This window comes from Arvicola amphibius, chromosome 11 (genome assembly GCF_903992535.2).
Source record: "Arvicola amphibius chromosome 11, mArvAmp1.2, whole genome shotgun sequence".
NCBI classification, from domain to species: Eukaryota; Metazoa; Chordata; class Mammalia; order Rodentia; family Cricetidae; genus Arvicola; species Arvicola amphibius.
In genome coordinates this window covers 103,404,989-103,419,740 of record NC_052057.2, presented here as the reverse complement: position 1 = coordinate 103,419,740, position 14,752 = coordinate 103,404,989, and the positions used below count along the sequence as shown (strand labels likewise).

The 14,752-nt window shown below is 38.4% G+C and overlaps 1 protein-coding gene across 2 annotated transcripts in view; it reads right to left on the bottom strand.

The window, feature by feature from the left end:
* The window catches only part of Smc2 (structural maintenance of chromosomes 2), a 40,578-nt gene that overhangs the window by 9,617 nt on the left and 16,209 nt on the right, over positions 1-14,752 (bottom strand). For both annotated transcript variants that reach the window (XM_038348094.2, XM_038348095.2), the window contains exons 16-22: positions 14,157-14,292; positions 12,126-12,250; positions 8,861-9,054; positions 7,898-8,041; positions 4,194-4,388; positions 2,405-2,605; positions 884-1,000 (exon numbers count right to left, since the gene is read on the bottom strand). In XM_038348094.2, the coding sequence (XP_038204022.1) occupies positions 884-1,000; positions 2,405-2,605; positions 4,194-4,388; positions 7,898-8,041; positions 8,861-9,054; positions 12,126-12,250; positions 14,157-14,292 (1,112 nt within the window). The remainder of the gene's footprint in view (positions 1-883; positions 1,001-2,404; positions 2,606-4,193; positions 4,389-7,897; positions 8,042-8,860; positions 9,055-12,125; positions 12,251-14,156; positions 14,293-14,752) is intronic.

Here is a 14,752-nt window from a genome sequence, read left to right as displayed (position 1 = left end):
AGAAGGAAAGAGGCATTATGAGCCTCAAGAATGGAGAGAAGAGCGGAGAAGAGCGATGTTAACTGGCGGTGCAGGCATGCCTTCAGATTAAGAGGAATGAATTTCCCTGTTTGATATCACAGGATGATAGCTACTGTTGACTGCAATTAACGAAAAATTCAAAATAGTTCCAAAAAAAACCCCACTAACCCAGATTTTGATGTTCTTAGTAGAAAGTATTAAATGTTTGAAGCGAGTATGTTGTGTGCCTGTCTTATCATTACATATTGCATATATTGAAATGTCACAGCATACGCTTTAAACATGTATAGTTACTACATGGCAATTACAACGGTATTTTATTTGAAAAGCTTTACTATATTTTTTTAAACTTCAATTTACGGAACTTGCAGATCATCATAATTATACCAAAGCCAACCATACCCCAAATCTGTAGTTTGGCACTGTAGTTTATTGGGGTATAGGAATGTACTGAAATGGTAACTGAAACAAAAGATAGAGAAACTGTGTCCTTGGAAGGCCTTTGTTTCTAGCTAGCTGTCAAGTGAGGAGCGCTGCTTCCAGGGTGAAGCAGCTGTGGGGGAGCAGATGCTGGAGAGCACTGAGGTTTTCTTCCAATAGAGAAACTGCACTCTCACAGAGGAAGGAGAATAAACAGTGCTTCCTTTGAAAGTAACAGTCATGATAAATGAGGATGTGACATAAACGTGCTTCTTTAAATCTTGTGGTGAAGTCAAGACAAAGGCACATTTGAGAAGTGGTGGAGGCTTTAACTCAGGTGTGAGCACAGGCCTCACTCAAGTCACACTGAGCTGCTCTCAGTGTGAACCCGCTCATCTGATCCTCGATCTCGACGTGGGATTACATTTTGGGAAACAAGTACCTTTTGCCAAGCAATATTTAGGGCCTGGTTTTTCTTCTGATCAAGATCTTCGATAGTGGCAAGGATTTTGGATTTGTCATTTTCTACAATTCTTTTCTTCTTCATCAAATCATTATACTGTAGAGGAAATGGGATAACTTATTTGTAAAATACAAAATTTCTTCCACATTCTGGGATGTAGTCAGTCATAAAAAAATTTCATTATTTTTAAACATAACACAATCCTATTTCCTAGAAAGATACAATGTACCAGAACTATAATGCAAACCAAATGATGAGAAAAATATATTACCAATATATAGGAAAACCCAACTACCAGAACCAAGAATTTTTAAGTCCTAAAAATATTTAGACTATATTAATAGTCCTTTTCTTCCCAGCGACCGAGAACAGCACACGAAAACTAGAAAACTAAAATACAAGTGGTCAGTTTCAGCAGTACCATGAATAAACTTTTACTTCTTCACAGTGACACGCATGTCCTATGTAACACAGTAATTGGCCTTTACCTCTCTGACTACAGAATCAGTCTTCCTCGGGTTCTGCAGTTTTGGTCTCTTTCAGTCCTTTGAACCTAAAAACCCACCCATGTTCTATGTTTCCTGCACTGCTGCATTCCTGGAATGCGCCCGCTGATCTGAGTATCAGCCCCTCAGCTCAGCTCTCATCTTCTGCACCGCAGCCTTCCTGTACAGGGCTGCACGACTGACAGCACGGAACTCGCTAATGCCCCCCTAGCCCATTTCTCCTTAGTTCCACAGCTCAAGAGGGCCTGAGTCAGTCCTGCAGCCTTTACATTAATAGCTTACTTATTCTGTAAGTTCAGTTCTTATATAAACGGACACAAAACATGTGGGGAGAGGTCAACTGTTCATCAATAGAGAACCTTGGTGGCTTCTTTATGTTTTTTGTCAACCTGTCCAAGCTAGACTCATCTGGGAAGAGGAACTTGAATTGAGATCCCTATCATCTATAGGGAAGTCTGTGGGGCACTTTAACGATTAAGCAAGAAAGCCTACTACCCCACTGTGAGAAGTGGCCACCTTTGGGCATGCTGTCCTGGGTTATATAAGAAATCAGGCTGAACAAGCCAGTGAACAGCACTTCTCTGTGGTCTCTGCTTCAGCTCCTGCCTCCAGGTTCCTCCAGTTGCTGCACTGGCTTTCCTCAATGATAGACTACCCAGGGCCTGTATGTAAGGCAAATAAAATAAACCCTGTCCTTCCCGAATGGCTTTTTGTCACAGAGTTTATCACAACAGGAGTAACCCTAACCAGGACAACCTTTTTCTAATGCTTTAAACATTTTTCTTTCAACATTCTTTTTAAAAAAGGGCATTAAAGTTCAGTTATCCTGATCTAAAATAATAAAAATAAACAAGTCCTACCACACTATGCATTTTAAACACAAGCTCCTACTACGTGAGGCCAAGGTCTGACCAACAACACAGCTTAGAGGCCATCTTCCACCACAGCCACTGCGCTGTCCTACACGGCTGAACAGTGACAGGAGCAGACTCACCCGCTCCTCGGCTTCTGTCAAGACATTCATAGCTCTCATATTGACATTTCTTCCTAGCTTCTCTTTTACTTCTTGTAACTTCTGAAGTCTCTGACCAGCTTCTTTCGGGTTGTTTGTATTGAAATCATAGGCACTGTTAGGTTGACCAAAGAGGTGCTTCTCAGCATTAATCCAGCCATAATCATGCAACATTTTGGATACCTGGCCACACGTGAAAAAGGAAAGAACTAAAATTGAATTTGAACCAAACATTTTCAAACCAGTTTCCTAAATGTTTACTACTTTGAAAACAAATATTTGGAAGGAAAAAGAAAGAAAAGAAAAAAGGAATCACAATGATACATACAAAGAAAGGCTAGGGTAGCCCATCTACAGCAATAAGGAAGGGCCCTCTGCAGGGGATCGCAAACCCAAACACAGACTCCACAGACCAGGATCTTCCCACCACCCAGCAGCACGATGAGTGAAAGAGAAAGTTTACAAAGTTGAGAGTCCTTTGTTCCAAAACAGTGTGGCCCAAAAGTGCTTCTCACAGTATCTGAATCCCCACAGTATCTGAAGACAGTTTACACGACATTTTACTGCTCCTTTACTTTCATTCGGACCTAGTACATGAGGCCAGGTGTGGAATTTTCTCCTTATGGCATGTTGGCATACAACAAGTTTTAAATTATGGAGCACTTAGGATTTCTAGATTGAAGATGCTTCATTTGTGTATTCAAAACATCTCTATTAAAATGTAAGTCAGATGAGTTTGTTCAGATTTTACTAAATCCAATCTATAAGAGCAAAAATTAATTTGTGTGTAGAAAAACTTCCTTAGAAATAGTCATATATTTGATGAAATCATGGAAACCTAATTGTGACTACCTAATAATTATCTTATTATATTATTATACCAGAATTATAATCATAGAGAAAAAAATACTTCAAATATTGACTATTCCTACTTCCACCCCTTCTGACAAGGTAAAATGTAACCTTTCCATATAATACAACCACTTCAAACTTGAAATTATAATCCTTAATGCTTTTTTTCTACAACTGGGTGAGATTCATTCTGATCAGTGGAATGTAATACTTGTCAATCTATTTACCCTCACAACTTCCACTGCAGTGGGACCTCTAAAACTTCCAATCCTATCTAATTTCTGAGATGATCTGCCTGTAAGATCTCTGAAGGTCTGTGTGGACAGGCTACTCATCTTTGCATCTTCAGCACAGTGTCTGATAGAAGAAATTCTACATAGGCAACCATATCCTCAAGGTACTGTGCCACAGCAAAGGAAGACTTCAAATCCAATTCAAATGTGGAGTAACTTTAAAATAACTGCATTGCACAGCACTGTATTTGCAATAAAGTTGTATAAATAGCATTGACACCTGAATATAAGGGAACCTGAAAACCAAAGTCTCTTAAAATGAGACTTATATATACATAATTATGAGTTCTTCAAATTCAACTTGTAATAAGATAATGAGTGTATATTATCATTATAATAATACGTTTTATCAATGGGTATGGATTAAAAAACCAATCCTACTATCAATTATATAGAAATATAGCTCATAAAGAGGAATAAATGTTACAATTAAATTTAAAAACAAATCATTTGGGCCATTTACTGAAAATGACTGTTAGAACAGTTAATATATCTATAAACTCAAATAGACTTTAGGCTATGGCTCTGCCATTAGTAGTGTTTCCTGTTGAAGAGTTGCCAGAATGTTTTAAGAGCTCTGAGGTAACAACTCGATCCCCAGGTTGTAGAACTGAACAGAACCGTACCTTTGCAGCAGCATCGTCGGCTTCCCGCTTATGTTTGCTGATGCTGTGGTCTAACTCCTTAATCTTAAGTTGAGAATCATTGTTCTGTAAATTGTGTTTAGCCACTTCTGCACATTTTTCTTTAATTATATTGTCTTGGGCTGTTATTATTTCTTTTTGCTTTGTCAGCTCTTCTTGAGCTTTATTTACTGATTCCTACAACAACAACAAAAACGAAAAACACAAAGTTAAGGTAATACGTAAGGATTTTAGTTCTGTCTCAAGTTTGTCTGACAGACTTCTGGAAAACATGTCAGCGTGAGTACAGGTAAAGGGCTAACGCTTCCCATTTTACACCCTCATAAAGTGAGTCATGGATCCAAACACACGACAAACCTTGGCCTACCCCTTCATGAACTGGTACACAATTCACGCTGGAAACAAGAGCTTTAGCTGTATGCAATGCAGGTGGAATGAAATGCCTGGGACAAAGCTGACCTGCTATGTCTCTAAATTAAAAAGTGCGGCTCGAAATAGCTAAAAAGACGACAAGTTGACAGATCCCCAAAGAACATTTATCTAGGAAGGACAACGGTAAGGGCTCGAGACATGTAAGGCTGATATATGACTTCCCCCTTCGCAGATGTAAGGGTGGAGATGAACAGTGTCGAGAAATGGCACAGCTCTTCATCTTAATACAGCGGTCAAATCAGAAACCGAGAGAACTTTTTTGTTGTAAGAGTTGTAAGACCAGAAGAAAAGAAAATTTTCTCACCCCGACTTTCACTACCACCTGCTTCCAAGGGTGGACGCTACCTAACTTCTCAAATACTAATTATGGCATTGGTTTAGTCTAACTCTCTCAAACCCCTTAGCTTCACCTTAGGTTTTAAGTGTCCTTCTGGTAAAGACCCGATCACAAACTCACTAAGCATGATCACATGAAACAACAACAACAACCTAGTTCAACTTATATTTACATTAGGGGAAAAAGAATTAAGACAACACCAAGTTAAGTAATCTGCCAAATGATTTCCTGCTGCCCCAAAGCCAAGATGTCAGACATTCGGCTACATCTCCAGTACGTCTGCCTGCACACCATGCTGTCGCAGCAAGATAACTGACTAAACCTCTGAAAATGTAGGCCACCAACTACATGTCTTCCTTTACAAGGGCTGCCTCTGTCACGGTGTCTCTCACAACAACAGAATCTCTAGCTAAGATGGACTGTAAGAAATGACCTCCTTACGTCATCACAAACCAACGACAATTTAGGTGTGTGGGGGACAATTAGGGAAACAACGTAATTCTGAAGAACAGTGTTCTACCTCAGAAAGTTAGATGTGCTCAGAGAGACCTAATCTCCTTTCAGTGCCTAGCTGGGTTCATTAACTGTCTTCTGCAGGAGGAACATTCAAGCCTCATCGTAAATAGCTAAAGATATTTTAGCTTTTAAAACCCTTTGAAGAAAAGAATGAAGGTCTGCTACCTTAAAGAGGAAATACCACAGTCTTCTCAGCCTTAACTATGTCGAGAGAGCATGCTTATGAAGAATCTCGTACCAAGATGTACGTGCACTGCAGGTGTGACTGGCAGTCTTTTCTGCACTGGTAGAAGACACACATGCTCTGTCACTTCAGACTGAGCAGAAATGGAGCTTTTAATCTGGTTTATCTCAAGCAAATTAGTCAACACGGGGGGGGGGGGGTTCACTTCTTCCTTAGCTCCCAGCGAATATGCTTATCTGCTCTATCAGCAAATGGAAAATCATTCCATTTTTAAAGTAAATTCTGATTGAACAACCTTCCAAGATCAAGTCATCTATCTTATAACTTCCTATTAAAACAAAACAACATGATATTGATAGAGCACAGCAGAAGGCAGAGGAAGGAATTAAGAGGAAAAAATATACGATCAAAATAAGGGATATCAGAACAACAAAAATTGAAATTTACCTTGGAAGCAAAAAAAAAAAAATTGAACAGAAACTGTAAATTATCCCATCAACACAAACCATAAAGCTGAGACAAATTATAAATTCTTAGTCAGAAAAAGTAGTTAAAAATTGCTATTCTGCTACTAATATAGTGTGTATTTAATTAACATGAAACTCACGCCAGAAATAAGAACAGCATCTCAGCTAACAACTCAAATACTTGAGAAATGAAGGTTGTTATTACAGAAGTGGTAGAAATAGTACAAAAGAATTTCAGATAATTAAAAATTGGTATGAGTATGGAAAATTCATAAGAATCCTAACTTTCACAGCCCTGCTTCTGAGAACGGATCATTTCTTCCTCATTAGTTTCAACTATATTTTTGCATTACAGTGCTGCATTGCTTAGACAGATGCTGTAGGCAGAAGGGGATGTACTTGCTGGACAGTGTGCTTGTCTCACAGGTAGGCTTACTATGAAGAGAGGATAGTACCTGGATCTGAGTATGGGGTTTTACTTAGTTCCAGTCTGAATACCATCCAATGGCTGGTGTCAATAGGAATTTCTTTCTTTCTCAGCAGGCATCACACATACATAACCTTTCTGTGGATAGTCCCCCCCCCCCCCCCCCCCCCGCGGAAACCTAAATCTTTACCAAGTCAATTACATTCTGCAGTTATATCTCCCTGGTCCTCAGCTCTGTGGGTGGAGTGGGGCTCCAAGGAAGATCAGCTATTATCTAAGGACCATCACCTCAGTCCTTAGAATTCTTTTTTTTTTTTTTTTTTGGTTTTTTTCGAGACAGGGTTTCTCTGTGGCTTTGGAGCCTGGCCTGGAACTAGCTCTTGTAGACCAGGCTGGTCTCGAACTCACAGAGATCCGCCTGCCTCTGCCTCCCAAGTGCTGGGATTAAAGGTGTGCGCCACCACCACCAGGCTGCCTTAGAATTCTTAACCCCTAGGGATCAACCCTTATTTGCAAACAGTTATTTTTTTTCTTTAAACTCGGTTCATTTACTTGTGTGGTTTTGGATGAGCAGACTCAGGCTGAAGCCCTGATGTCATTTCATAACTTCCTGGAATCCCCATTTCCCCTCATGCTCTGATCATAAGTAGAAAGGCCTAAAGTATCAAGTTAGCCACCTCAGCTCAACGTTTTCTAAGTAGACGAGTGTTGAGTCTCAGGCTAGGAGCTCATCAGGCCACACTCACCCACAGCAGCCCTTTCACAAAGCTGCTATGCAGCAATCCCACCCCCACCCCCCAGAAACTAGCAGACTCTAACAAACTCTCCAATTCCAGGAAAATAACAGGGGACATAATTGTCACTTTCTTAAGAAACTTACAGGCTGTTATGAGATCCTAAGAGACAGAGGGCGACCTTGCCACATCCTCCCCTCTGATAACTGGCATGCTCCTCCTCTCTATACACCCCACATGGAGGAGACCTTTCCCTTCTCCCTCACAAGGCAAGCACCACGCCCGCCCAAGCCTAGCTAGTCTGAGAACCGCAGCTCACCCTACTGAGAATTACACTGCTGTGAATTACTCAGCATCCACTTGGCAAGGAACTCTCCCTTTCTGTGGAAGGGACCAGAGCTCTCCTGGGAGCCCTCTACCATACTATGTATCTAGCCTTGGGGCCTGGTCTCTCAGATCTCCCAGCATGCAGTCTTCTGCAGCGTTAATAAATCTCTAACCCCAAAGGACAACCTGCTTCAGTGTGCTCTTTGAACCCAAACCCTTTCTGAATGTTTTTAATTTCTCTAATTTGACCAATAATCCTTACCTTATTTTTAGCTACCTCAGCTGCCATCATTTCAATCTGACCTTCATAGGCTTTGATGGCTTCATTCACAGCATCAAGCTGCTGTTTATTAGAAGCATGTTCTCTTTTGAGTTCTTCCAGCTCCAGAGTGATAGCTTCAACTTCCTACAAAAAACATTGCTTTTAAGGTTACTTTCTGGCAAATAATTTAGGTTTATACAGGGATTAAAAATTAACAGTATTCTCATTTAACTAAGACTAACTACTGAGTACTAAACTACCAACAAACAAAGTTATTTCTTCAGAAGAGAAAGAAAACAGAAGCTTATTTCCCTTTAAAAATGCATAAATTTTAAGGGTCGATTATTGCATAAATTACTTCCTTTATATCTAATTATACTAAAGCAAACAAATAAAATTCTACAGAACCTATGCACTAGTGAGCTTTACTGACAAAATATTTCAGTATGTCAAAACTTTTGTTTCTTGATTTTGTTTACCTTTAAATAGACTTTTAGTTCACTGAAAATTATTGTGAAACTATTTATTGAAAGAATTTTAAGCTGGGTAAAAAGGTAAAGTTTGAAGTGCAGGGTGCAGTCTTTGGAGACAAAAAAGTTTAAATACCAGCTTGGGCAGTATTCAAAAGATACTAAGAATAAGTCTACAATCCTAAGACTCCTTGTAAATACAGTATGCTTGCTCTTCAGTTTCTGACAGTGCACATCCACGAAGGTAGTGCTAGTAAGAACATAACCTGTTAAGACACACGCCACATCACATGATTTGCTCCTGAGCTGCATGACTCACAACTGCAGGTTTTACAGAGAACAGCGTTTGCCTTATAAGAAGCATAATTTAAAATGTACACAAGGTACTTAGATTTTAGAATCACTACTGACGAGTAAGGAGAGCCAATGACATTTCCTCACCTGCTCTATGCCGATTTAAAAAGATTGCCACCATTTGAAGGGAGGTTCTTACCTGTTGCTTTTCTTTAGTTTTCTTGCTAGATGCGTCTGCCTTTGTTTTGGCACAATCCAGTTTTTTCTGAGCATCCTTTAGCTCTTTCTCTCTTTCAGCTTCTGCATTTTTCATTTTATTCTCCAATGCCTCATACTTTTCTTCGGCTTTCTTTTGGATTTCTTTGGTGTTTTTTAATGTTTCCTCACTTTCCTCTGAATCACAAGGTAGTTAAACATGGTTAATTTAGTAACACAGATAAAAGCTTATAAATTAAATTAATTTAAGCAATGTTTTGGGAAAACTAGGAGCTAGAGCTTGAATTTTTTAAAGCATTGTGGCTGTTTTGGAAATGGAATAATGTAACAGAAATCCTACTAAAAGATTGATTTGAGACCTATGAAATTATTTCTACTGAAAGATCACATTTTGTATTTCTGTGTGGGAAAGTGCTTTTGTTTTTAAGTCTTGCATATATAAAGCGCACGATGCAGTACTGAATTGCATCTCCTACCTTACAACTCAAATCAATACTGGTGCCACACTATTTTAATTGATTTATAGCTAGCATGAGCTTATAGTGATTCTGTCTATGTATGGCCACCAAGCAGCCTTCCTGATAGAGATGATGAGAGGATGTTTAGATTGAAGCTGAGGTACGAAACATAAGCAAACAAGGAAAAGTGGATATGCTCCTCTCACGTGTGACATCAGTCAGAGCTAGGACCTATCATGCAAATATAATTTCAGAAGATAACAATGGACATTTTCCCATGACTTTTTAGTGCAGAATAAAATATTAGCAGCAAAATGCACATGCAGATTTTTGTCATAATGAATGACAAAAACAAAACAAAGTGCTATATACAAATTATAATGAAAAGAGTGAGGAAAGCTTTTCTTTAAAAAAAAATAAAAAACCTTTCAGGAATTTGCATAGGAAGGTGTCGGAACATGTGAGATTTCTGAGACTCTGTGAGATTTCTGAGACCTTATGAGAAAGCTCCGAGTAAGTAAGACCAGAGTCTTTTAATTCCTGTTCCTCCATAGCATGGGTTGTTCTTGGAATGTGCTTTTGTGGCCCTCCCAGGTATAACAATAGCAGCGAGTGCTACTTTAGATTACCTACCATCTTACCCGTTTCCGAGCATGAGTTGTCCCGTGACTATATACAGCTTGAACTAAAGTGACCTTGCCCTCATGAGTGTACACAGCCCAAACTTGTGACTTTTGCTCACATGACCTTGCTTAACCCTCAAGAATAACCTCAGAATATAAATTGTCTGATGCTCTGAATAAAGTTGGCTGTTGCATGAGACTTTAGTTCGCCTCATTTTTAGGATCACTCTCCCAGCCTCTCAGAGGCTCACACCTCCAAATCGAGCTGCAACAGGAAAGTAGCTATGAACTGCACTGTACTGAACATTAAAAACTTTTGTATTCACTAACCCCACATCAGACAGAACTCCAAAATATACAATGAAGTCAAAAAATTGGACACCAAAAGATCACATAATCCAATAAAAAAATGGACTACAGACCTAAACAGAGAACTCTCAACAGAGGAATCTAAAATGGCTGAAAGACATTTAAGGAAATGTTTAACATTCTTAGTCATATAAGAATGGCCAAGATCAAAAACACTGATGACAACTTATGCTGGAGAAGGGAACACTTCTGCATTGCTAGTGGGAATGCAAGCTCGTACAACCCCTTTGGATGTCAGCGTGGTGATTTCTCAGAAAATTAGGAAACAACTAGCCTCAAGCCCCAGTAATACCACTTTTGGGTATATATCCAAAGGATGCTCAATCATGCCACAAGGACATGTGCTCAACTATGTTCATAGCAGCTTTGTTTGTCATAACCAGAACCTGGAAACAACCAAGATGCCCCTCAATAGAAGAATGGATAAGGCAAATGTGGTACGGTTACACAATGGAGTACTACACAGCAGAACAAAGTAACAACAGCTTGAATTTTGAGGAAAATTGATGGTGCTAGAAAACATTCTTTTGAGTGAGGTAACCCAGACACAGAAAGACAATTATCACATGTACTCACTCATAGGTGGTTTTTAAACATAAAGCAAAGAAAGCCAGCCTACAAATCACAATCCCAGAGAACTTAGACAACAATGCAGACACTAAGAGAGACTTACATAGATATAATCTACATGGGAAGTAGAAAGTAGAAAAAGCCAAGATCTCCTGAGTAAATTGGGAGCATGGGGACCTTGAGAGGTTGAAGGGGATAGGGGAGAGGCAGGGAGGGAAGCAGAGAAAAATGTAGAGCTCAATAAATATCAATTAAAAAAAAAACTTTTGTATGTAAGCAATGGGAGAAAAGAAGCTACCTACAGGAAAAATGGGCAAATAGAAAGCTTACAGAAATAGAAACACGAAGATCCAATAAACATACAAAAAATATCTCAAACTTTAATGATGAGTCAACTGCAAATTAAATCCTAGCTTAAATGCTCATGCCACTTACTCACAAATGTAAGATCAGAGAACTATGAAATGTCTGTAAAATAATTTACAGAAATGAGGACATAAAGAAATAAAGACTTTCCCATACTAACGTAAATATTGGTAAAAGGACACTTTTACCAATCTGTAGTGATATTTTATTTATAATCTAACAAATAAAGCTTGATTGAATATCAGAGTGCTGAGCTAAAGCAGTCAGAGAGGCCAGGAAGTGGTGGCACACACCTTTACTTCCCAGCATTTGGGAGACAGAGGCAGAGGGATCTCTGTGAGTTCAAGGCCACCCTGGGCTACACAAGACTGCTGTAGTCTAAAGGAGAAACAGCTCGGCGTTGGCTCACACCTTTAATTCCAGCACTAAAGAGGTGGAGACAGGAAGAACTAAGGCTGAGCAGAGGGAGGAAAATAAGGAAGGAGGAGACAGGAGCTCAGATGCAGTCTGAGGATTTGTGGAGATGGACGCAGTCTGAAGTTTTGTAGAGAGCAACACTTTGAGGATAGGATCGCCCCTTCAGCCTAAGCATATGTAGAGGTAAGAACTCTCTAGTGGCTTGCTCCTATGCTTTTCTCAGACCCATTAGCTCTTATCCCCTAATATGTGACTCTGGGTTTTTATTATAAAGACTAGTGAAAATTCATGCTACAATGATCACATCCTAAGACTCAAAAGTAGCACACTTGAACTTGTCCTGCAGAAAATGTCCACTTGCGCTCAGAAATCTTTAAATCTTCTGAGTTTGAGGGAGAGGAAAGCAGTACAAAAAGAGATTAGGCACATTGGGTTTTCATCTTACCAATGGTTTTTTTAAGTGCATCTAATTCCTCTTGTTGTTTATGGTAAGAACTTTGCTGAAGTTTGGTTTGCAACAAATCTCCCTCCTCGGTCTTCATCTCCCATTGCTGTTTCAGTTGGCGATACCTTAAAAAGACAAGTTTATAAATACCCTTGGCATCTGAAACATGCATTCAAACTCGAGGCTCTTACCTCCTATAAACTCATGTGCAATACAAATAATATAAACTCATGTAGTATAAATAGAATGACATGCAACTGGGGAGCATGGGAAGCTATGACTGAAGGTAATATGTAAATGATCAAGACCTCAAATAACTATTTTTCAAAAAACCTTTAATTTCAGAAAACACTAAAAGTAATCTTTGAATAAATTAAGTTTACTTAATTATATAAATATACCTATACACAACCACTAATAACTATAAAAATAAAATTAATGACAATTACATAAAAACTCCCCTAAATCTGGCACCTACTTATGAGTTCCCATTTTCAAATGTCTTTAATAATGTTCCCTAAAATACAAATAATGTTTATAGTGAAGCTGACAGTTTAAGAAATCATGTATTCACCTTAAGTATTTGCAATATGCTTCTATCCATGTTCTGGCTCCTTATCTCTTTGCAAAGCATTTAGCTAACTCAGTTGCAATGAAATTTCAAGTTCATATAAATTCACAACATACCCTAGTCACTAGAAATTCATGAGCTTTGAGGAGAAAAGGATTAACCCAAATATAAATACTGTCTTGAGTATTCCTACTTGAAACTGCTTGACAGTAAATAAAATAGCACTTTCAAACTCCAATTCATTAAAAAAAATTGAACACAGAAATTTTGAAGAAAACTATACCAATGTACTGATAAAATATACATGAATAGCTTTGGCTGATCCTTACATTTCTAAATTTTCAAAATCAGTTTCGTATACCTCAGTGCTACAATTAGTCAATAAGCAAGGCTGAAGAAGAAATAATCCCTGCACTGAAACAAATGAAGACTGCAAGCCCACTGCATTGCAAACTAATCAGCACCCTGCCATAGCTGCCACACAACACAAGAACTTGTTGCGTCTTTTTCACAGAAAAAAATTCAGTTGCTCTACAACTGAGTAAAGTAAATGAAGATGTGGCGGGAAATGGGTATTTTCATATTGGAATGGCCACTCTAATGGAATGTGAAGATCTCTCCCATATACACAGAGGAGCTCATGTCTTGGTGTAATTTTAAACTTCAAAAATTGAATGCTACCGACTTGTACAAATCATTTTACCATTTAAATATATTTTACATTTATTCAGCATTGTAAATTCTAAATAGTGGTGTTTTGTATTTTTTTAAATCAATTCCTGTTTATCATCTTCAGAGGGAATGGAAAAATTACAATTACATTTCAAGCAAAGCTTCTAAGTTGCAGCACACAGTGCTGAAGCTTTCTGGCAAGCAGACTTCTAGGTGACTATAGGACCATTCCCACAATTAAGGTGTTTGCTCAGTAGTTGTGTTTGGCAAGGTGTTCATGGGCATCCCACCAAAATCTCAGTCCCTCCTATTTATTTCCTGGACGGTTCCTAGTTCCTTTCCAGATTTACCTTTTGCTTCACAGATTTAACATATTTACCAACTTATGTTTTTTCTTAGGTAATAAAAACAGAGGAAGGCAGAAATATTTTAGTAAAGCTCATATGAAGGTTATTAGACATACACAAAGCACTCATAATATGTATTAGAGTATATAATGTCCAGAGTCCTCTCAGGAGTCCCTCCAGAGTATCAAAGCGTTCCTCACCAAGCTCAAATGGATACCAACACCACATAGTTTTTCAACAAAAGAGGATGTTCTTTTTCCTATATGCTTAATTAGATTCTGTTAACGTCTTTTAACAAAGATATTCTTTCAAATCGGATAAGAAGTAGATATGAAATTACTCAAAGGTCTATTCTAAAATTAAAAGTAAAACCAAACAGTCAATTTCCAATAATTTTCAATGGTGCAGAACATGTGTAGATTAGTCCAGCAGAACTCTTACTTTTCAGCAATATTTTTAAGACCTGCTAATTCCTCTGCTAGAGCCTGTAGCTCATTCTCCTTGATCCTCAGCTCATCTTGAACATCTTTGAGTTCTTGAAACTTGGTTAAAATAGAAGCCGCCTGGGACCTGGCACCTGGATAGAAGCAAATTAACAGAGGCTTTGGATATTAAGTTACATTTATTAAACATTCTTTTCTAAGAGAATTATACTAGAAATAATGTGACAGCAAATCCTCCAGTGAACTTAAGACGATAAGGAATCTATTCCATTAACCAAATCTTAACAAAGAAGAAACTGACCAAAAAGAAAAAGAATCTTTGTAGATGTCATAATGTATTTATTCAAAATATTCAAGATAACCACTGCCCTACCTATTGGATCCATTTTACTAAGGCAAATTTTTCACTCCAGACACTGAACTTAGCCATGTGATTTGTTCTGGCCAATAAAAGGAAAGCACTTGAATATTAGCGTGTAATTCACCATCTGCACTAAGGAAAGCATACTGAAAAGAGGATTTCTTCAGAGTAAGTTACAGTATGAGAACAGGGAGCTGAGGCAGCTGACCTGGAGCAAATGCAGTAAAACTGAA